General features: G+C 38.7%; 2 protein-coding genes and 1 pseudogene across 5 annotated transcripts; all 3 read right to left on the bottom strand.

Moving 5' to 3' along the window:
• Positions 1–4,668: 4,668 nt before the first annotated feature.
• On the bottom strand, positions 4,669–6,368 carry LOC116265251 (kiwellin-like; annotated as a pseudogene).
• A 5,922-nt stretch (positions 6,369–12,290) lies between these two features.
• Positions 12,291–13,101, bottom strand: LOC116266189 (kiwellin-like). Its single transcript, XM_031647303.2, has one exon. The coding sequence runs from the start codon at positions 13,071–13,073 to the stop codon at positions 12,426–12,428; it is 648 nt and encodes a 215-aa protein (XP_031503163.1). The 5' UTR covers positions 13,074–13,101; the 3' UTR covers positions 12,291–12,425.
• A 7,165-nt stretch (positions 13,102–20,266) lies between these two features.
• LOC116266063 (uncharacterized) lies at positions 20,267–21,726 on the bottom strand. 4 transcript variants are annotated; one of them, XR_004175244.2, is made up of 4 exons: positions 21,526–21,726; positions 21,100–21,363; positions 20,517–20,576; positions 20,267–20,438 (listed from the first exon to the last, which is right to left on the bottom strand). XR_004175244.2 is itself a non-coding variant. In XM_031647140.2 (4 exons), the coding sequence occupies exons 1-4, from the start codon at positions 21,660–21,662 to the stop codon at positions 20,318–20,320; spliced, it is 378 nt and encodes a 125-aa protein (XP_031503000.1). In that variant the 5' UTR covers positions 21,663–21,726; the 3' UTR covers positions 20,267–20,317. The 4 variants fall into 4 exon arrangements, 3 of the variants coding, with proteins under 3 accessions (XP_031503000.1, XP_031503001.1, XP_031503002.1); XM_031647140.2 differs by having other exon boundaries at positions 21,100–21,159; XM_031647141.2 differs by having other exon boundaries at positions 21,100–21,153.
• Between the last annotated feature and the right edge of the window lie 951 nt (positions 21,727–22,677).

Here is a 22,677-nt window from a genome sequence, read left to right as displayed (position 1 = left end):
CACGCACATGCCCCAACTTCTTACAATGACTACACCTTGGGTGGATTTGGTTTGTTTCTTCTCCTTCGTACCTTTTTGGTGTGTATTGGGTTTGAAGCACAACCTTTTCCTCTGGTTCGTCTTTTACCTCTCATTTCTTGCCAAATTTCATAATTTGTATTCTTACAACTTCCTGCTAAATGGAATGACACACCTCATTATAAGAAGGTAGAGGTTTAGACATCAAGATTTGGCCTCTCAAAATTTCATAATCATCACCTAGACCTGCAAGCACCTTAATGATTTTATCTTCTTCAAGGCCTTTTTGTCTGTGTTAGAGGTGGCTGGCCTGTATTCCACAAATTCATCCCATTGACCTTTTATTGTACTTAAGTAGACATGAATAGGCTTATCTACTTTTTCATATTTATATATTTCCTACTGCAGTTCAAAGACGCAGGCTATGACATTCTTCTCTCCGTAAATCTCTTTCAAGGAGACCCAAATTTCCTTGGTTGTTTCTTGGTAAAGGTATGAATCGGAAATTTCTGGCTCCATAGAGTTTGTGGGCCATACCATAACCTGATCATTGCAAGAAACCCACTCATTATACTCTGGGTCATTGAGGACATGTTGTTTGATGGTTCCATGAACGGACCCAAATTGGATTTGCCACTGAGGAAGAGACGAGCTGCTCTTGCCCAACTTAGATAGTTGCATCTGTTCAACAACTGAGTTGTCATCATCAAGATGTTCAAGTTTCTCTCACGTTGGTTGTAGGTTCCAGTTTTCCTGCTGGTGTTGGTATGAACTTCATGGAGCTGATCTGAATCAATACTATTGTTGCTGGCCGTGGTGACACAAAAAGGAACAATAAGAATCACAAGAACCAGAAGGGCTCTAATACCATGTTAATGAGCATACACACATCAGAGTTAAGAGAAAAGAGAGGGACAACAAGGGATAATGTGGTTCCACTTGTGCGTACATCCACGATGGTAAGAAGCACCAGGCTCTTTCTCTCATTGTTATTCATCACTTGCAATAATACAATAGGAATATATGTTGGGTACATTAACATAGGTAATAATAACATTGGACACAAGATAGACTATGGTAACCAAAAAAGGAAAAAATCATATCCGATCCTATCCATGTAACCAACGCCAGCATGACCATTATTACAAAAGCTAATGACACTCCATAAGAAACACACGGTGCTATGACAACTTTACCACTACTGGAGAATGGGCTGTTGGTAATGATTTTTTGAACGTCAACTACATCAAGGGGAGCAATTGTCTAGAACTATACAACTTGTGATGTTGTTGGTCCATCAAAGTCAAATCTTTCAATGGAAAGTAACAAGACCGGTGCTGTTACCCATGTGGATGAAAGAATGAAAAGGTTGGATGCACACATGTGGGAATGGATGTTGAGACTTGCTATAAGGTTTTCATGTATAATTAATGCCTGGGATCCATGACACAAATTGGAGAAGATACAAAAATATGAGATTGACATTGTAATTGAAACATGCATTTTTTGAAAGCAAGTGCATTCGTGAATTTTACCATATTTTGTTTCCCAGAACAAGGGAGATATGAAGCCATTCCATTCTCCAGTGGAGCAGGCTATTCCTTTCAACAGTGAGTAGTAGGCTGCCACCAGGGTTGAGTTGTTTCTTGTCCAGTGCTAGTCGGACAGAGGCCATGGCCATCATTGTCATCGCTCCATATATATCATGTTCATCAAGGAATGAGAGGGAAGATCAGGGTTTCATCGGTTAACTTGCAGGACTGATGCTGAGCAGGACCTACTGCATACTAGACACCTCTTATTGTATGTGGACTAGGCATACAGTGCATTCAACTGAGGATGCAGGCAGTAGTTGTTTACCTCTTCTATCAACAATAGAGGTTGCCAAAGAAGAAACGTACACCACTGAGGAGGAGTTCACTTGTTGCAGAAAACAAGAAGAGCTGGATGTTTCCTTCCTCCCTAGGCAATGTGCATGTTGGATGGTAGGGTGGGCATGGCATTGCATGCACAGGCATTGAAGGATGAGGACATACTCCTTGGTGGTGAGAAACATAGGCACCTTCGAATTCTCATGTGTTGCATATCCAAATATCTTTCTTTTACTCCTAGCTTGCACAACCTAAGTGACCATTTGGATGACACCCTCATCTAACAAAGTTTTGTAAAAACTTGGTTTTATGAAAGCCACAATCTATAGTGAGTTTTAAAATTCTTAATTTTTTTTTGTTTGGATGATGCATCAAAAACCTGATTCTTGAATAACCTAAATGGGAGCAGATTTTCCGCTCCATTTTATAAAACCAACTTTGATCAAAACTGAAATTTTCTCAAACTCAATTTTGAGCACTTAAACACTCCAAAGACATGGTTTTGGAGCAAAACCTGGTTTCGCCTTCAAAACCAGGTTCTTGGGTGTCATCCAAATGTACGTAAGTCATTTTCCACCACAAGGACTTAACAACCTTTTTCTCACACACAAAATCACAAGGGAACCAAAGACCCTTGAATATCAAACGAACAAGTCATGGGCCCTATGAGTGGCACCATCTACCCATGATATGATAAAGGTAGGTGCTCCCAAGTTGTGCTGCTTTAGTATATGTGCCTTGAACTGTTCCAGTCTTTACCTCCTTTGAAAGTCGTGATCAATGTGTACTTCAATCCCTATTGCCTTATACCTAGGAAAATCTCACAATGGCAGCACGTTCTGGGTATTTGCCTCGGGTGACATCCATCAAGGTCTCCTTTGTAAGAGTCATATGTATCATCCCCACTGCAAGCAAGAGATGTACCATTTGGTCTAGCATAAGTTCTCACCATGTATCCTAGCTACATTCACACGTAGTTTTTGCATCACCAAACCATCTTTGGCTTTTGTCTTCCCTTCATTTTATGTCCATACTGCTTGGTAATGCCTAGTCCACCAGGCCATGGCCTTGGCTGCATGACCATGACTAATGATGCTCTTCAACACATACCTAAATTTGGGCCTAATGATGTTGTGTTGCCCTCAGTTGCCTCACTCAATGCAAGGCTTGATTTGAAAACCATGTAAAATAAAACTGCAATATGCCAAGTTTCCTTGAAATAGGTTTGTAGCATAACTAGCTTTTGTGAAGAACACCATCATTGATAAACACCAAAATGCTTGACACTTGGGTTCCATCTTGCTTTTCCTGTATGGAACAAATGAAAGGATAGCCTGTATGCCTACACACACGAAGATTGTCATATGACAGAGAATGGCCGAGTAACATTTCATATCAAGATTTTTCATTAAATCTTTTAGATGGTATGTGAATAATAAGATGAACTCAAGTTCATAAAGCATCATGTCATAAACTCATGGAATGACCAACATACATAATATTTGTCATTCTCATTTCAACAATATGCCAGTGTTCATTTTTTACAATTCCATTTTATTTAAGAGTTTGGGGAGAAGATAACTGTCATTTATCCCAAATTCACTTAAAAATTAATTGAAAAGGCGATTGGCTAATTCTCCTCTAGAATCACTTTGAAAATTTCTTATTTGATAGCATTTTTTTCCCACATACTTTTGAAGTTTGGACAAAATATAAAAGTATTTGACTTAACCTGAAAAGGAAATATTCTTGTGTGTTGAGAAAAATTGTCAGCAACCGGTAAAGAATAACGATGGGCTTATCAAATCAAACAAGTCAAGACTCCAAAGGTTGACATAAATAATCTCAAGAGTCAAAGAAAGAGTTAACATGAATCTAAACAATAGTAAATGGTAACTTGTCCACCTTGATAACATGAGAAGAAGAACAAAACTGATGACGCAATGTGGATCTAAAGAAGAACAAAACTGATGACGCAATGTGGATCTATATGCAACTAAAACATGCTTATTCTTAAACAAAGTGGCTAAGACATGCCCTCCTGGATAGTTGAGGCAACAATGCCACAATGCTGGCTCTTGAATGACTCCAACAACCTGAGCAGCAACCTGTACCTTATTCATAATTCAAGTAACAGAGTCCTCCAAGATGATGTCTCTAGTGTAGAATTGTCTCTATGTTTCACCAAAAATTCAAGTAGGCAAAATTCAAAAAAAAAAAATTGTTGTTGATGGTAAAATTTGTAATGAGGAGCAAATTTTACGAATATGATAAAAAAATTTTTGAGAGCAAAGTTCTACAATTCAAAATATTACCAGTTCCATTGATGGATAGAGAGGTGTCATTGCCAACATCTGTGCTTACAAAGCTGATACATACCAATTTTTTTTTTAGATTTTTGAACATTGAATTTATTAGAATTGAAATTATTTGAAGAGCAAGAGTTGTTAGAGTTTGAGTCTTTTACCTTGTATCTTAAAAGTGTTCCAGCAATGTCAACTGAACAAAACTACGAAAGGTATAAAAGATGATTCAATTGCCTTGAGTTACAAGCATGACATTCTAGTTGAAAGATGTACTAAGTCCGTAAACTCAAACTGAGCAAATCATAACCTTCAAGCATAAAGATATGACATTGGGGCTTTTAATATAAAACAAAAAAATTATTATAATTAAGTTTCATAATATTTCATGCTTTTCTCCAAGAGCCCTGCAGCAAGTGGGTGTGCGACAAGAAAGGGGCTCCCAGCACATTCGGGGGACGAACTTAGATGACAGATCATGTTACAGACTCATTTCCGGGCTTAGAGTCGAACTCAAGTGCTTGCCACACGGCTCTGGAGCCACCAACGACGTTGTTATCGCAGGTTTCTTCCTAGTGTGCTCGGCATCGCACCCCTTCGTTGTGTCGCTCTCGTCCACCACTCTCGCCATTGTGCTCCTGCCGTTGCTCGCAATGATGCGAATCACTTTCCCGAAATGGTCGCCGCCGGTGTAACAGCCGGGGAAAGGGCCACTACACGCTCCATGTTTTGGTGGTAGCAGTTGTCGCACTCGGAGGGCGCATCTCCGTCTCCGCCCTCGCTGGAGTCGTTGAGTGTGAGAACTGAATTGGTGGAGGAAGAAACAGAGGGGAGCAAGTATAAGTGGGGTAGCTCTTCGACCTGCATGCCAGCAAGCCGGAGGGACGGCAGCCGCCGGTCGGACTCGTCGTGCTGCAGATGTGTGTGCCGACGTCTGGATCGTCGGTGCATTGTCCGTTGATGCAAATGAGCCGACCCTTGCAGTCATTGTAGTCGCTGTAAGGGCCATTGCAGGAGGAAAGAGCAAGGGTTGAGGGTGAAAGGGAGAGTGATACGTGCCAACCTTGGACTCCGCCGATGAATGACAAAGGCGCTGGCGATGGTGGTCAAAACCTAAGTGAGGCTAACGGGTAGTGAAGCATAGCGGCTACGATATGCATTGAAATTCTTAGGGAGGTTAAGGCGGAGGTGTGTCTTGTGTGTGCCAAGAGCCAACACCGAAGTGAGGCTAACTTCGGGGAGGCATTCACGGGCGATAGCGTGAGAAATCTTAGTGAGGCTAAGTTTTTGGATATGAGGACAGCCACGGGAGATGTCGAATTTCTAGTGAGGCTATTTATCCAAGTGAAGACCATGTGACGGGCGTTGCAATTCATTGTGAGATTATCTTCACGACTGGAGATTCTAAGGTGCGCAAGGGCAGGCTAGTTAGCGGAGATGTGTTTAAGCTAAGGGAAGCTAAAACCGACCCTAGCAGCTTGATTGGGGGCGACCCTAATGCCCAAAGCAAACGAGTCAGCCAAGGTGAGTCTAGTACGACCATGGACCAGCATGAGGAGACAAGTGAATCCGGACTTAGCAAGAGGATGAGCAAGCAAGAAGATCCGATGAGCAAAACCAAGTGGGTCCGAGATCAAAGAAGGGTCCACGTGCAAGAGATTGAAGACTTCATATGGGACCCAGGAGGACTGCACCTAGTCGGCCTTCTACAACAGCCTAGGGTCAACCTAGGCGAGGTGGGTGCAAACCCAATCACATATCAACACTTCGCAAGCGGATTTGGATCACAGGCCAAACGCCCAAATCATTTCTTATTTTTGTTTGGGTCATTGACACGTTTTTACTTATGTACCACTTCTCTTTTGTGTGAGTCGGTTTGTGTAAGTCTCATATCGAGACAAGTTAGGAACCGGTTCGGCTTATGTCTATAAAGGCACGAAACCGAGAAATTTTGTCATTATGCTTATTGATTTTGAATTGAAGTGAGAGAAACTCTCTCTTTCTCCCTCGTGGAATTCTCTTGGTCCCTAAGGCATGGCTCTTTGAGCACTACACTACAACACTCACCAAGCCTTGAGAATATTGAGGAGCTTTTTTTGATTAATGGCCACCGGTAGCCATTAACGTAGAGTTCATCATCGTTCCCAAACCAAGGAATCCTTGGATAGGCAGTCATGCCTTCACCTTAACCATGAAGGTATTGAGAGGCGTCTGCACTATAGGGAGGTGGAGAAGAAGACGAGCCGTGGTTCTGCCTGTCACTCCTCAATCATCAACATCCGGCGAGGTCTCATTCTAAAGCTAGTTTTCCGTCTTCCTAGATACTTAGTGGAGTTCTCGGTTTCACCTTGTTCACAACATCAACGTATCTTTCATCCTTGCATTCGATTTCATCTTGTCAAACTAGGATTGGAGAGGCGGCATTGAGTGAAGAAGGAGATCCTATCGTGGGAGGCTCTAAAGGAAGAAGGAAGCATTCGATTGTTCATATGGAATAATCGCCTAAATTTTGGTTTTTCTATGAAATATCACCGATGGGATAAGGCATTCTACATCCTTATTAAAGATCCGAGCTTTTAAAGGAAGGTTGTGGAACGAGGAAGAAGAAAGAAGGAAGAGGAGACAACTCATGGAAGAGATGAGAGAAAACACGCGGAGAGAATATCTCGGTTTTTGGAAGAAGTGCGCCAGAACATATCTCTGATCAGAGGATGATTTCTGAAGATCTACCAGGAGTTTCAAGGCGTGCCATAGCTTGTTAGAAAGCTCTCACCATCCTCTCTAACATACTCAAATTTCATGAAGATCGGAGCATGGTAAGGCACCCAAATCTGAGGCATATACCACTGGGAGTTTTCAGACAAGTCATATCCAAATTTTACGATAAACGGAGTTGATTTGACCATCAGAACTTCACCTGCAAGTTGCTACCTATCGTTGGCCTGATTGCCGAAATCCATGGTGTAGCTCAGAATTCCGGTCTTGCTTCCGATCAGATCCGGCCAGTTCATGGTCTTGGGTGACTCCTTCCTAATCTACCCTTGCTGAGAATTAATTTGTTTGTTTTATTAATTATATCGCAAGGGCAAATTGGTCCAGGGTAGCTCGAGCTAACCCTAGTGCAAGGCAGCCCTTAAGGTGATTCAAAAGGAAGGATGGGTGTCATCCAGCTCTTGCCAAATCCTTCTCCGACAGAATAGGAATGGTGGATCTGCAGTTATCTCGTGAAGGGCAGGTGTCAATCATCGGAGAAAGGTGCCAAGTCAGCTGGGTGCTAATCCGGGAGGGTTTTCAAATGAAGGAAGGAGCGCACGCCACCTAGTACCCATCCCTAAAAGGAAGGGGTGCAAAATCTAAACCGTCCCTACAGATTTGGAAGGTATTATCTCACCACCTATGTTCATTGTATCTGGACTTAAGGCAGATAAGGAAGGTTCTAGAAGAGAAAACGTGGAGGTGCCATATGGCTACATTTCCCTAATCGCCACTTACAAGTAAGGAAAGAATCTTGGGCGTGAGATAAGGAAGGTCTTGGCCCACGCCAAGATAGGAAGGAGATCTCATACTCATGGTTCATCGAACTTGGATGTGTCTTATTTGGGAGGAGATAATTTAGGAAGGATATAGCAACGTGGAAAGGAGCTGCCATCTGTGATTTGGAAACGACTACAAGATAAGAAGGCGATAATCTTGGAAGGCGATCCTTGCGCCATATTAGGGAGGAGCCCAAATCAGAAGGAGGAGAAATCAAAAGGTGCTGCCACCTAGGTTCTTTGAATCTAGACAACACTCAACTTGGAAGGAAGGATCTGGACCTAGTCAACCTTTCTAACTAGGTTCCAGGGGAGTCAACGCCAACCAGCGGCCAATTCGAGAAGGTCAACCTAGCCATCTTGGTAGTCAGCCTTGATCAAGTGGGACGGGACCAGCAGCACTAGCATTGATCGAGGAGGCAAGGACCCACCTACGGCTTGGACGTAGAAGGCTAGAACCTACCAAGCCTACCATCGGACCCACTTTGAAGGAACCGTGCCCGCCAAGCGACATAGGCGATTACTTCCCCCAGTTGATTTGTTTACAGCTTGGGGTTGAAATCTAATCCGGTGAATGCTTCTAATTGTTCTTTATCCTCCAATGCTTAATTGATTGAAACGTGACTTCCTTGTAATTGTCGTGAGCTAAGGAGAATGGAGAGAAGAGCAATAGCTACGGATGGACACGAAGCGTGGCTAAAGGTGTTTGGACGAGGAGCTGAATACTAGAGGGCAGCAATAGCTGCGGTCCTTACCTCTGGTCATCTTTATTGAGAGACCTTGGGCGTGGCCCCGAGAGGTAACATTCCACAACACCCTATAGAAATCGGGGTTGGGCATGTGTTTGTAACCAGCCAAGAGGCTAAGTCAGCAATCGTGAAATTCTCTAAGGCTCTCTTTAGCCAAGGACACATTCCTGGGTGAGAAGACCTACCTAGGGTTTGGTCATGGTTTGTATTCACCTATTGATGGTTTGACATGATGGTTTGGTGAATGAATGTGCTTGATTGAGTAAGGAGTGAATCAATGTATCAATGCGAATTGTAATAAGCCTCACATCCTTGTAGCATCCTGTAGTAGGTTAAGACTTGGGCAGGTTTAACCTCTCTTGTACATCTTGACCCAAAGGAATTTTAGGCCGAGGTGACTGTTCGACATATTTAAAAGTGTAAATCATAACCTCATTCGATTGGTGCTTCTCCCTCCATAGATCTTGGGAGTAGGATCGGCCTTCAGCGGCGAAATTTTATCCGCTGCGAGTTTGACCCTATCAAAGAGGGAGATCAAAGAGCAGGAAGAGGTCTTAGAAAAGATGCTGCCGCTGCCATGGGGCTAACTGGCTCAGCTGCTGTTAGTTTATCTCGTCGAGGGAGGAAGAAGAGGAGGTGGTGCTCTTAGCCGGTAAGTAGAAGAGGCACATTTATGAGGAGGATGGTCGCGCTATCAGTTAGAACTTAGAAGAAGTATTAAAGTCAAGATTTTTGTTGCTGCTGGTATTCAATATGCAGAAATTTACGAGAGGCTTCTGATAAGAGATTGCCGTGTGGAAAAATGCCGCACCAATGCCGTGCCCGTGAATATGAGTTTGACGACAACGAAGACCTAATATATTGACGCGGAGACTTGTATTCTTGAGTTGGAAGACTTAGTTTAACTTTGCCATGCACTATTCAAATGTTGTAAAAATTGGTTTTTATATCGAATTGGTTGTGAGTGAATAGGCCGATCGATCCAACGATTTAGTTAAAATGATTTCAAATTAGTTAAAAAATACTAAAAAATCATTTAAAATAAAAGTACTTTAAATTATTTTCGTAAGTAATTAAAAAGTGACATGTGACACCCTTGATACAAACAATTGAATGTACATATGTTTGAACAAATTAAATTCAAACCATTCCTTTTTAAGTGTATTTGTAAATTAAATTGTGACACATTCATGAAATGGCATATAAAAGTGAGAACATTTATATTGTTACTAATATTTTATAAAAGTTATCTAATTAAGGGGTACAATGTTCTTAATCTTATGCCATTTCCCTGTTGAGATTTTTGGTTTAATATCATGCTTTATATAGAGGAAAATTGCTATGAAATTGTTTCATGCAAATTTGTTTTTGAAAATATTTTGTTATTTTTAGGGAATGATTCGGATGAATCAAAACCATTTGTCTGGTGTCTGGTTCACTGATTTTACCATAGGGAGAAACTAAGATTAAACTTTGAAAAATTAGATTTCACACATATAATAATAAGACATAACAACTTACTGGCCGGACAGTAATGGATTTTGAAGTTAAAAGATTGAGATTTTGATTTTAGTGTGTCCTGCACTTAAATGAATTTGGAAATTCTAAAACGTAACAAAAACTGTTCTTATCGGGTATTGAAGTTGGCAATTGCACGATATAATATTCAGTGTCCGACGGCCAAGGATGTTCGACGACCGACCATCCCTCCCGTGTCCTACTTGTCTGATGTCGCTGCCGAATCCCTGTCCCACTTTTCCCTGTACATCAATGGTCCCGGTGCCGAGAAGCTTGAATTTCGCCGGACAATGCTGCTCCTGTAGAAAAAAATCGACGTTTTCGTAAGTTGGACGCTGCACCAAAAGTCGAAGTTAGGAAAGAGGAAGGCACTGTAAAAGGCGAGTCTTCCAAAGCAAGATGCCCACACTTGTAGGGAGCACATAGTTGGCAAACTTCCGTCGACTCGACAATCACCCGAGTGATCTCGGATCACCAACAAATCTAGCCACTTAGATTTTTTTTTTTTTTATTTATACCACTTGAGAGCAAACCATAACTTTTTGTATGTTTCCAAAATTCAATAAATCGATTTTAAATCGACACACTGATTCATCTGCTTTTAGATTTTTTGCAAATTTACAACAATTCTATTTAAAGAATATATACATCAATCATTTTGGCATTACTGATTCCTTGTCATGTCCGCTCACACACAATACACTTGCTTAAGCATGTTATTTCAACTTGAACTATATATATATATATATATATATAGTGATTGGTAGAAACTAGACCAATACGTCAGGAACGGAACGAAAACTAGACTCCTTAAATATGACATTTAAAGTTTTTTTCTTTTTCTTTTTTTAAATTCTAACCTTACCATGTATTATCTTAAGGATATATTGATGCAAAATATACATTAAGTGGATTATTTTTTAGTTTTTAATAGTGTTTTATAATAAGCAAAAATGAATGGACCAATACGTCAGGAACAAAAACCAGACTCCTTAAATATGACATTTAAAGTTTTTTTCTTTTTTTTTAAAAAAAAATTCTAACCTTACTATGTATGATCTTAAGGATATATTGATGCAAAATATACATTAAGTGGATCATTTTTTAGTTTTTAATAGTGTTTTATAATAAACAAAAATGAATGGTTCTCATAGCATCAACATTTTGATAATAACAAAATCAACTTTTTTGATAAAAACAAATTGATTCAAAGCATGTTTTAAAACAAAATATTTATAAATATATTAAGATGTTTATATTTTATTTCAAATAATTTTTAGCAAAAACTTAAAGGGTTTGGTATTTATCCCTGACATAAGTGTCTAGTTTGGTGGAGGATGGCAAAGGGTGAAAAAATAAGTGCACTAGCTTTACATAGAACATGGGTCCTTGTTGTTTCGGATCCGTTCGTTATTGGGGTGTGGGTCAAGTGAGATTGAAATTCAAACTTAAAATATGTGAATGTAAACAATTTTGGGATTAGCTTGGTTGATTGTAACTCCACCCCGGACAAAAATATTGAGTTTTGAAGGAAAAGTTTGCACTTGCGTTCGTGACATGGAAGTATAATGATCCGGCCACTCAAAGCCATGTCCTTGTGTTGCAAATTGGCTGTTCACAATAATTAACCCCATCCATGAGCAGATATCTAAGACTTAGATGATAGATCATCCGGTGGTGGGATGATCTACAAATGGTTTAAATTTCAAAGGGCAATTGTATATAAACAAACAAAAATTAATGAGGTAGCTAGCCATATATATACGACACTTTTTGTTTGCTAGGAGTGGCAATGGCCCATAGCAGCCCACATCTACCTGTCACGCTTCGATGTGTTACTCTTGTACAATGTACCAAGCCCACCCAGGCCTTGTGGGAAAGTGGCTTCCTTGTAAATGAATATTACATATAAAAGGAAAAGATTTTTATAATTAAGTTGCATAATATCTCTTTCTTTTGTATTTCTCCTTGCCTTTTCTGGCAGGATTGGTACGAGTAAAACTAAAGAAAAAACAAGGGGTTTTGGCCACAAAACGTGTGAGCAACCATCCATTTAGATTAGCTCAACGTAACTGCCAGTCTCATTTGACCGAAAGGGGGCATGTTTCCTACACTTGGTCAGATTCCATAAACCAATTTTCCATAGCCAAACGTGCAAGAGAAAGCAAGCCGTTGCCAAAAGGGGATAAAGATAAAAGCAATTGCTTAAAACTCATACATGTTGATATCCAAGTTCTAGTAAAAGTACACCCAGTGGCTAAAAGGGGGCCTAATATTCATTCTTAGTTAATGGCAAGCACAGTTTTATAACTTTATTTAGTTATCGTCAGTTCAAGTCACTGCTTAGGCCTCGACCAGCTTATTCGTTCGGCCCACTTTTATGCCAAGAGCCTTTGATAATTAAGTGGGTATGCCACAAGAAAAGGGACGAACTTAGGCCATGGACCATGTTACGGGCTCTCTTCCAGCCTTAGTGTCGAGCCCAAGCGCATCCCACACGGCCTGGGAGCCATCAACGATGTTGTTGTCGCAGGGTTCCTGCCAAGCGTGCTCTTCATCGCACCCCTTCGTTGAGTCGCACTCGTCCACCACCCTCGCCGTCGTGCTCCTGCCATTGTTCGTACTCGTGATGCGAATCATTTTCCGGCATCGGCTGCCGCCGTCGTACCAGCCGGTGGACAGCGCCACCACAAGCTCCGTGTTGTCGTGGTAGTAGTTGTCGCACTCGGAGGGCCCGCCTCCGTCGCCACCCTTCGTGAAGTTGTTGAGGGTAAGGATTGCATCGGTGGAGGAAGAAACCGGAGGGGAACATGTATAAATGGGGAAGCTCCCCGAGTTACACTGCAACATGTCAGAGGGACGGCAGCTATCGGCCGGACTCGACGCGCTGCAGATGTGTGTGCCGACGTCCGGATCGTCGGTGCATCGCCCGCTGGTGCAGATAAGCTGCCCTTCACACTCGTCGTTGTTGTTGCAAGGGCCATTGCAGGAGGAGCTAGCGAGGGTTGATGGGGAGAGGCAGATCAGGAGAAGGGAAAGAAGAGCAAGAAGGGGGTTTAGGAAAGATGCTGCTGCTGCCATGGGGCCAGGTAACTGCCGTTAGTTTTTCCCGTCCATGGAGGAAGAAGTGCTCTTAGCGAGTGAGTAGAAGAGGCACATTTATAAGGAGGATCGTCGCTCTATTTGTTAGCAGAAATACTGAAGTCAAGATTTTTTCTGGTGCTGGTATTCAATTGGCAACTTCTCTGATAAAGATTGCCGTGCGGAAGAATGGGGCACGAATGCCGTGAATATGGGGTTCACGAGAACGAAGACAGGATACATGAAGGCCCTGACATGTAATCTTGATTTCGAAGACTTAGTTTAACTTCACCACACACTATTCAAATGCTGTAAAAATTTGTTTCTTCGTCGAATTGGTAGTTGGATGGCTAGGACGGAACGATCCACTATTCAGCTAATTTGATTGTGAGTTAGCTCAAAATATTAAAAAATTATTTAAAGTAAAAATACTTTACAATATTTTCGTAAGTAATTAAAACTTACATGTAGTACTCTTGTCTCAGCCAGTCATGAATTCAACACACACAGACATATATATAGATATATAGACACATTCATGAAGCAACTACTTTTCAAAGAATGAAATTCATGAATACGATGTCACTCAAATGTGGCATGCTTTTGCAGATATGACAAAAAGATCCAAGGTGAAATTTATGGTTGAACGAACTATATCACTTAAGATCCACACTAGAAATCCTTATTTTGCCTTTTTGTATAAGCAAAATGTCAGATTTAAGATAGGAGGGAAGGATCTCATCCTAAATTCACGGTTCTTAAATTCTAAAGATTTTAAATCTATGGCAATCAAACAGCCTTTATGGTGTCCATCCTATAAACAAACGTCTTCTACAGGTGTTCCTAACATTGCTTCATTCAACTGCATTAGATGAAAAAAAACAAGAGAAAAATTGAAGGCACTCTAGTTTTGTGGGGATGTGGTACGTTTTCCTGTCTCTCTCAACATGACCTTCCTGTCGTCATTTGGAGAGAGAGAAACCATCGACAACTTGAGGGCAAAAAGAGACGTACCCTGGACCACGGCAGCCGACGAATTTGGTAGTGTTTGGTGAAGAACTAACATTCAACCTACACACACATCAAAACGTTGCATCATATTCGATTTTGTGCATTTCTCAGCCACAGTTACAGCGTTCGCCTAACCCAGTTGAACTGATTCTATTTTTTGGCTCAAAACCTCAGGTATAAGTTATATATATATATATATATATAAGTTAAAATCTGCTGATCAATGTCTATGTCGGAATATTTTTTTAAATTTTGTGACGCGCAAATAATGCATTCCATGGTTACAAACGGGTTGTAAGCCAACTGATATATATATGTATATACTGGCTTACTTTCTTGAGCATGGGAGAAATTAAATATAAAAATTAGGTTTCACATATAAGTATGATTTTATGAGGAGCCTTTAACAGTAACGAATATTGAAGATAAAAGATTAGGGATTTTGATTTTAATGTCTTAAAATAAATTTGGAAATTCTGAAAAGCTAACAAAAACTGGTTTTATTGGGCATTGAACTTGAGAAATTGCACTCATAAGATTCAGCATTCAAAGGCCAACGATTTCCATCATCATGAAGCCGGTGATGTGCACACGGGTGTGCACGGAAATGACCAAAATACCTTCATTAAAATAATAAAAATTAATAGCTTAAAAATGTCTAAAATGTCTATTCCTTTATAAAAAAATTCAAAAATGCCACTATTCCCTTGTAGTGCATATTTGTTGCGTGCACACCCTCGTGCACGCAACTCAATCCCCAATCATCGACCATCCCTCCGATGTGCTACATGTTCCCTGTTGCTGCTGGTCGAGTCCCTGTTCCACTTTTCCTTCCATCTCAAGGCTTCTGGTGCCGAGACGCCTCAATTTCAGCAGACAACGCTGTTCGTACTAAAAAAACACTACACTTTCTTAAATTGGATGCTGCGTTAAGCGGGTTATATGAACACCTTTGTTCATGCATAGCATAGGGGTCTGTAATAACTAGCGCAATCGTTGGCATGGGGCCTGACAGGCATCCACTTTCCATTCTAATTGAATTCTTGATGCGTCAATTCCTTTGTGCTGCAAACGAGGGGGCCATTGGCGTATAATTTGAAATGCAGTGAAGGAAGCACCTCGAGACACCAAAAGTAGACCCTATACCTTAGAAGGATAAAAAAGTTAGGTAAGAGTTTAGACTCTTCTTTGGGCGGTAGGATGAAATACTCCTCCTACTCACAATCAGCAATCATTGTAATCATTAAGAATGGAGTCTCCTCTCAACAAGGTGTTAAGGGTGCTTGATCGTTTTAATCTAATGTTTTGAATCTTGATGAAATCATTGTAAATGAAATGATGCACCCACAAAATTGATTGTTGCTCCTTGCCAAGCATCTTTGTGGGATATAATAATGCTTATATGGATCTAGGGCTGTTCAACAAGTCAAACATCAGTCTCGTCTTGAACTAGCACATTAAACTTGACATGAGCTCAACTTGTTTATTAAATGAGTAGAGTTCGAGTAATTAAATGAATTCGATCACAAGACAAGCCAGGGTCGAGCAAAACGGGCTTGGTTCAATTAGATTCAGTTGAGCTAGAAAAAGATAATATAGTTATGATACATCTCACGATATTGTCACAAAAGGTAGGTGATTCAGATGGGTGTGCCACTGACTAGCAAGTGTGAGGTTCAATTTTTAATTCACCTTGATGCCTCTTTCTTTAAAACTAATTTTCTTAATAAAACGCTTGACTGGGCTCAAGCTTAACCAAGCCGAGTTTGAGCTTCTAGAGTTCAAGCTGAGCCAAGTTCTAGCTAATGAACTCGAACATGGCTTGAGCTCAACCAATCTCGAGTTTTATCATAAGACACTTGAGCTGATTTGAGGGCTTGAACTCGACTCGCGAACAGGCCTATGTGCATCTATCACTTCCTTGGCTCCTGAGCCTTGTTCTTTTTAAAACACTACAAAAAAATGGTTTCAACCACGAGAGAAAAAACGTGAGTGAAAATAAGCAAAACCTCACTAAAGGTTTTACTGACATTTTATTCCAACCATCAGTTAAAGTAGTGGCACTGATGCTTTTACTAACGTTTCAACACTACCTCAGTAAAAGTTAATCTTTTACTAAAGTGAAAGAAGAAATGCCACTGAAAATTGATGTTATATATTTTCCCTTTTACTGATGGAAAATCCGCCACCAAAGATGTAACAGTTTTTCTTATGGAAAATGTGTTAAATTTACAGCGGTGATCACCGGCATAGGTCTCTAGATTATTAAAAAGTAACTTGTTATTGTCAGTAGAGGAAGTTTTGGATCTTCCGCTACTTGCCTGGCAGCTTAAACAAAAAAAAAAAAAACAAAAACAAAAACAAAAAATAAATAAATAAATAAATAAAATAATAAAAAGGAACTCGTGACAAAGTTTAACATCCATAGTTGAAGTGGCAATTGACATTCTTTTCTTTGCAATTGGATCAAGGAGAAGGACGGTCTGGAGATATTCCAGTTTGCTGAATCTTTATTTTCTCATATTTTTTTTATGATGTTAAGATTGTTCATAACATTATAACATTTGAGAAAGTAAATGGCCGATGAATCTTTATTTTATCATAATTTTTCATCAAATGGCCGATGATTGTTCCCTTGGAGATTTTATACTTTCTATTTGATTATTTACATGTTCATGGAGGTCAATTTAGGTTTGACTTTGTATGATTTACTTATCATGTTGGATGTTGAATTGAGTGTCAAGGTTTAAAATGCTCAATATACCAAGGCTTTCAGTAATTATTTATTTTGCTCGTACAAGACTATTGAGTATATATATATATATATATATATATATATATATATATATATATATATATATATATATATATATATATATATATATATATATATATATATATATATATATATATATGAATTAGGACAATAGAGTAAGGGGGTTTTAATTGTAGCATGGGAGGGCCTATGGCATGAGAGCGCTGTGACTGTAACCATGCATGAGAGAGAGAGAGAGAGAGGTGAAGAGAGGTTTGTGTGGGAGGCACCCAACGGTCTCCACTGATGCCTTGAGAAATCAATTAGGAATAGTTAGGACCACTACTTTCGCGATATTTTTTAACTTTCTAGGAAAGTCCTACACTTCTTTACAGAGTAAGTATTCAAACTGTTCTGCCTGACACCCTAGAGGGATGGGGATAAGGTGGAGCCATCAGCTTTCAACCAGGCAGTATCATGAAATATACTCCTACTTACTCGAAAAAAAAGTTAAGGCCACACTAGTCAACTTCTAATGCATGATAATTGTCATCAATGTACTCCAACATTGTACAATAACCAATGCACTTAAATGTCGTACACTAACCAATATGGACGATGTTGGAATTCTAACCCTATCATTCTGCTTTTGAAATCTGTCTTAATTTTCAATCTTCTTATACTTCTTGATGTGGCATGAGAATGTGGATTTCTGCTCGTTGTTGGCCTGTGGTCAAGAGGTTGGGACTGCCACCTTAGCCCTTGCACCAGGGTAAAGGCTGCTTCAAGAACTAGGTGGAAAGCTGAGACTTGCTAATTGGAATGCATCACATTCACCATTTGCAGTTTAGAGAATTAATACCCACGGGAATGGAACTGACAACCAGGCTTTTTCCAGCCTGCTAGAACGATCAGCTATGTTATGGCCTTCAGGGAGATGTTGATCTGTGATGCACTCCTTATTCCAAACTTAAAGTAACCTTAGCATATGCACGAAGTAGCGTCTTCATACACTTGGTCAAGGTTTAGGGTAATTATGTGGTAACTGGTGGAAATTTTGATCATTCATAAGATTCGAGGGGAAAATAATCTAGCGGACTTCATACTAGAGGATGGATTTGAACATTGGAACAAAGAATTAAAGCCAGACCATGAATCAGCAACCACTGCATTAAAAAAAAGGTCACCATTTATTCGGTAGTTATTGAATCACTACCTATAGCCCAACTACACTAACACCAACACATATAATAGCATAATCATAGTCAATAACAACGAAAAGTTTATGAATATAATAGCATAATCATGGTCAATGACAACAAAAGTTTCAACTACATATCTTTCCATGACAGCAACTATGTATTTATCATGGTATCTTGTAACATCATGATTAACGGGTAGCTGCGAGTTGGGAACCTTAGAGATGATGGAAGTAAGGACCCTATACAGACTATTCATAAATGCACTCGCCGGTTAGAGACAACAGTAATCCAATCTGGTCTTTCTATTTTTTTTTTTTAGATTATTCAATTTTTTTGGTTCTAAACAAAAGAGGCCGTGGCAATTCATTTATGCATCATTGTGGGGCCTTTGCTCGAACCCATCAACTACCAATACATAGGGATATTAATAAATCCGATTTAAATCTGATATCTAATAAAATTGCATAAAAAAGATATGAAACGAATTTTGACATCCAATTAACCATTGGGATTGGATTTGAATATAAGAAATGACATCTGAATGGATTTGGATTCAGAGTTCAGAAAATATCGGCTGCTTCAGATTCAGATTTGGATCTATATAGTTTTACATAAATCCTATACTCAATGCTTATAATGTGGCTTATATTCCGCTAGAAAATTGGATGTGGATTCAAATGTTAATTTAAAAATTAGATTTGGATTGGATTCAGGTTATGAATTTGGATTTCAGATGAGGATATGGTATATATATTTTCACTTCATCCCAGTTCGACTACGAATTTGAATATGAACACATGGATATTAAAAAAAACAGATGTGGTAGTATATATATATATGATTTCAACTCCATGGAGAACTCGGGCGTCCCCCCCTTATGTAAAAGTCTCTAATCTTCACCTTTATCCAGTGACGATTTCTGCCCATTGGTTGCAGCTCTCTCTTCAGGAGCTGCTCAGGCCATAGTATCAATGGGTGCCTGCAAGGCCTTAAGCCTCTAAACTGGCTTGCTGCATAAACAAAAGTGACAAAACCACGGTGTGCTTGTCATCTGAATGTAATATCTTTCTTTAACTAAAGATGTTGTCACTTACCCTGATAGCTAGCTTGACTGGATGATAGTTGAAACCATATGAAGAATTCTCTTTGTATTTTAAGATAAAATACCTCAAGTATTGGGTGCACGCTAAGGGGAAGTTTAGAGAGAGAGAGAGAGAGAGGGTGAGAGAGAGAGAGAGAGAGAGTTCTGTATGCCACCCCATGTATGTAGCGAGTGTACGCCAAATGTGAACCCTATTATTATTATATACATTTACTTTCATACCCAAAAATTACATAAGCATGTGTATGAGATAACAAATATGTATGAAATAACAAATAAATATGAGATGATGTTTATGAGATAACAAAAAATTTATGAGATAATGAGATAACAAATAGATTGATGTATGAAATAATGCCAAACATAATTATGAAATAATGTTCTTGAGATAACGCTATAAGCAATGCAAAAAAAAATGTTTTTTTACTGCTTAAAGGGGTATGGCCTTTTTTTACTGCTTAAAGGGGTATATTGGTCATAACGATATGTATACATGGACTGACAAATTTTACCTTTATCGAATTTTCAAATCTAGTTTTTGCTGTTTTTTTTTTGTCTTTACAAAAGTTTCCTTTTGTATTAGTAATGGGCATTCTTTGTGATTATCAAAATGGCGCATGAAATTACATACATAGGGATGACATATGTAACCACTGATAGCGCCATGGACCTCTAGCCTCTGAACTTGGGTCCAATAAGTACAACCGATGAACATTTTCATGATCCATTTCTTATATCGAAAAGTGACTTTGCATAGAAATGGACAATAAATTTTTCGTGTCAACGGATCGAATTCGGATCGGATACACCTTTTACCATATCCAACTTTTCGGATATTCATATATTCGAATTCAGATGTGGATTCAAATTCGGATGAAAAAAATGTATACCATATCCGAATCCGATTTTAAAATCTATATCTGAATCCGATCCTAATCCAATTCAAATCCAAATTTTAAGTTATATCTGAATCCGATCCAAATCCGAATTTTAAGTTATATTTGAATCCGATCCGAATCCGAATCTTAAGTTATATCCGAATTTGAATTTTAAGTAATATCCGAATTTGAATTTTAAGTTATATCCAAATCCGATCCGAATCTTAATTTTAAGTTATATCCGAATCCAACTTTTAATGTCTCAATTTGCCACATGGATATGATTTTCTGTTATATTACAAGATCCAGAAGATAATGCTATCAAATTTGATGAAGGCATTCAGGAAACCCTTCATCTGGTCACTTCCTTTCTTTTTACCACAAGCTTCCTCTTTGAAGAAGATCGTTTCCTGTTTACTGGCAAAGGAAGAAAATGTAAGATTGTAGAATTTAAATAAGGAAGAAAAGGAAACTAAAAACGGGCAAAACTAGTACCTTGATTCTGTATTACTAGAGCTGCTGCTAGACATAACGCTTGCTTCAGCAATTAATCGGCTGCCAGGACAGGTAATCCCAAATGAAGATATGAACAATACAGTTTTCAGCGAAGGTATGCGTATTGCCGTATTGGTGAAGCATTGTCTAAGAAGGTGTGAAGACAGAGACAAAGACACACACACACAGAGATTCTTTGAAGAAGGACAACCAAAATTGCTTCATAAACTAGAAACTCATCAATCAAAAAATCAACTGTATTTTGATAGTGTAGATGCATATATGAAATCTTAATGAGCACAGCGGCATATGTCTGCAGTTGCAACGTTACATCCCGATTATCATCAAGCCACATATTAGCTATGTGTGGGGATGAGGTTTCAAGTCCACCCTCATCTAAAACCAGCTTAAGTATAATAGGAGACAGATGTAAGACTAGCAGAAGTATTTCTTTGGGTTCGTTGTTTCAACCTTAGCAAATGAAAGGTAAGGTTCAAGCAGTTATTACCGACATCATCAAGAAGAAAAAACCAATGACATGAGGAAAAAGTGAAACAACATATAGATTACGAAAGGAAACTACCTTAAAAGCCACATAATCACCGGTTTTATTGGCCAAATGCAAGGAACAAGAGCTCTGCTTCTTCGATTCGATTTAGGGACCAGTTCACAAGTAGCAAAAAATTAATCAGAAGATTATACAGAACGAAGAACTACCTTAGCACCCAAACTGAAAAATAAAAAAAGTCAGATCAAAAAGCTTCGTTGATGTGTAAATCGGCCCTCGGATGGTCGACCAATGGACAAGCTAACCCTGAATGCTTTCTATGTATGAAATAGCAATGATCTGATGGCACAAAAAAAAAAAGAAAAGAGATATGTAAGACTAGCATAAGTAAAATCCATCATAAAAATTGACCGAGACAGAAGAGAACAAACACATGGGTAGCCATTTGAATTTTTCGACTTTTAGAGGAAGAAACACCTGGAAAACATGGAGAAAACTTACATGTAAACTTGATCTCTGAAGGTTGGATGCCAAGAAGCCCCCCGAAACTCATGTTTTTTTGCAAGTAGAAGAAGAACTTTAACACTTCGATCACTGGCCGCAGCTCCCTTTCTCACAACTTCATTCCAGTTCTCCATCTCCCTCTCTTTATCTCTGGTTCTCTCCCTCGCGCCGCTGCGTTTTTGCCCTTTTCGAAACTTGGAAATAGGGCAAACGAAAAGGAAAGGGAAATAGGGCGGCGGGCTGGGTTTTGTGGATTGGATTGGGGTGAGTTTACACTAAACTCAGATCCAAATACTATATAGATAAATTAAAAATTTTCAAATTTTTTAATTTATTTTTTTTTTCAATTAATTTGGGTTGAAGCCACGGTCTCACAAAAATCCCTCAGTTCCACCCCTGATTATGAATGACAAAAAGAACATTAAACCATAACAAAGCATTACCAACTAGACTATTAACAACAATGCAATGGTCACCTTTTATTTACTTGAATAGTTGCTAATTTTATTAAATTAATTAACAAAATATTGCATTGATTTATTAATCAATAAAATAAATAAACTCATTGAATAAAACTTGGGTTTAATTATTGATTCGGACCTTTTGTATTATTTTCACATATTTTTATGATCAATTCTTTTTTTTTAAAATACTTATCTAAAACCCATCTTTCAATTCAAAATATGGTTGTCTTGGAGGATAGCCATAATTTTTCTTCTTCTATGAATACTTTAGAAAAAGTTGGATTACTGCTTTCTACATGTGATACCATATAGTTTTGTATTGAAATTTTTATTAAAGAATTGAATCTTCTATGAGAGTATTAAATCTAATATTTTTGTGTCCAAATAAATTTTTTAGTTCATATTTATTTATTTTTGATCTTTTTAAGAGATATTCTAATTTTACAAGTTGTAAAATATTGTCAATTTTTATTCCTAACTCCTTTGGATAAATAAATTTTGTTGTGATCTTTTAAATTTTCATATTTTTTATTGAACAAATATTTATTATTCAATTTTGATGTAGTTGGTTAAGATATTTTAATTGCTAGCTTATCAATTTTTTCAATAAATTCTTCGTAGTCATAATTTGTCATAGTGTTATATTATTTTTATGTACATTTCTTGACCAATTTTTTTTTTAATA

This window comes from Nymphaea colorata, chromosome 12 (assembly GCF_008831285.2).
Source record: "Nymphaea colorata isolate Beijing-Zhang1983 chromosome 12, ASM883128v2, whole genome shotgun sequence".
NCBI classification, from domain to species: Eukaryota; Viridiplantae; Streptophyta; class Magnoliopsida; order Nymphaeales; family Nymphaeaceae; genus Nymphaea; species Nymphaea colorata.
This window is presented reverse-complemented; position numbering and strand designations above follow the sequence as displayed.

Excerpts from the sequence above, each read along its gene's own strand:
- LOC116266189 (XM_031647303.2), bottom strand. The coding sequence starts at position 13,073 with ATGGCAGCAGCAGCATCTTTCCTAAACCCCCTTCTTGCTCTTCTTTCC.
- LOC116266063 (XM_031647140.2), bottom strand. The coding sequence starts at position 21,662 with ATGGAGAACTGGAATGAAGTTGTGAGAAAGGGAGCTGCGGCCAGTGAT. Across the intron at positions 21,160-21,525 it reads TTCAGAGATCAAGTTTACAT|AAGCAGAGCTCTTGTTCCTT; the intron begins GTAAGTTTTCTC and ends ATCGAATCGAAG. Across the intron at positions 20,577-21,099 it reads GTGATTATGTGGCTTTTAAG|CCGATTAATTGCTGAAGCAA; the intron begins GTAGTTTCCTTT and ends CTGTCCTGGCAG.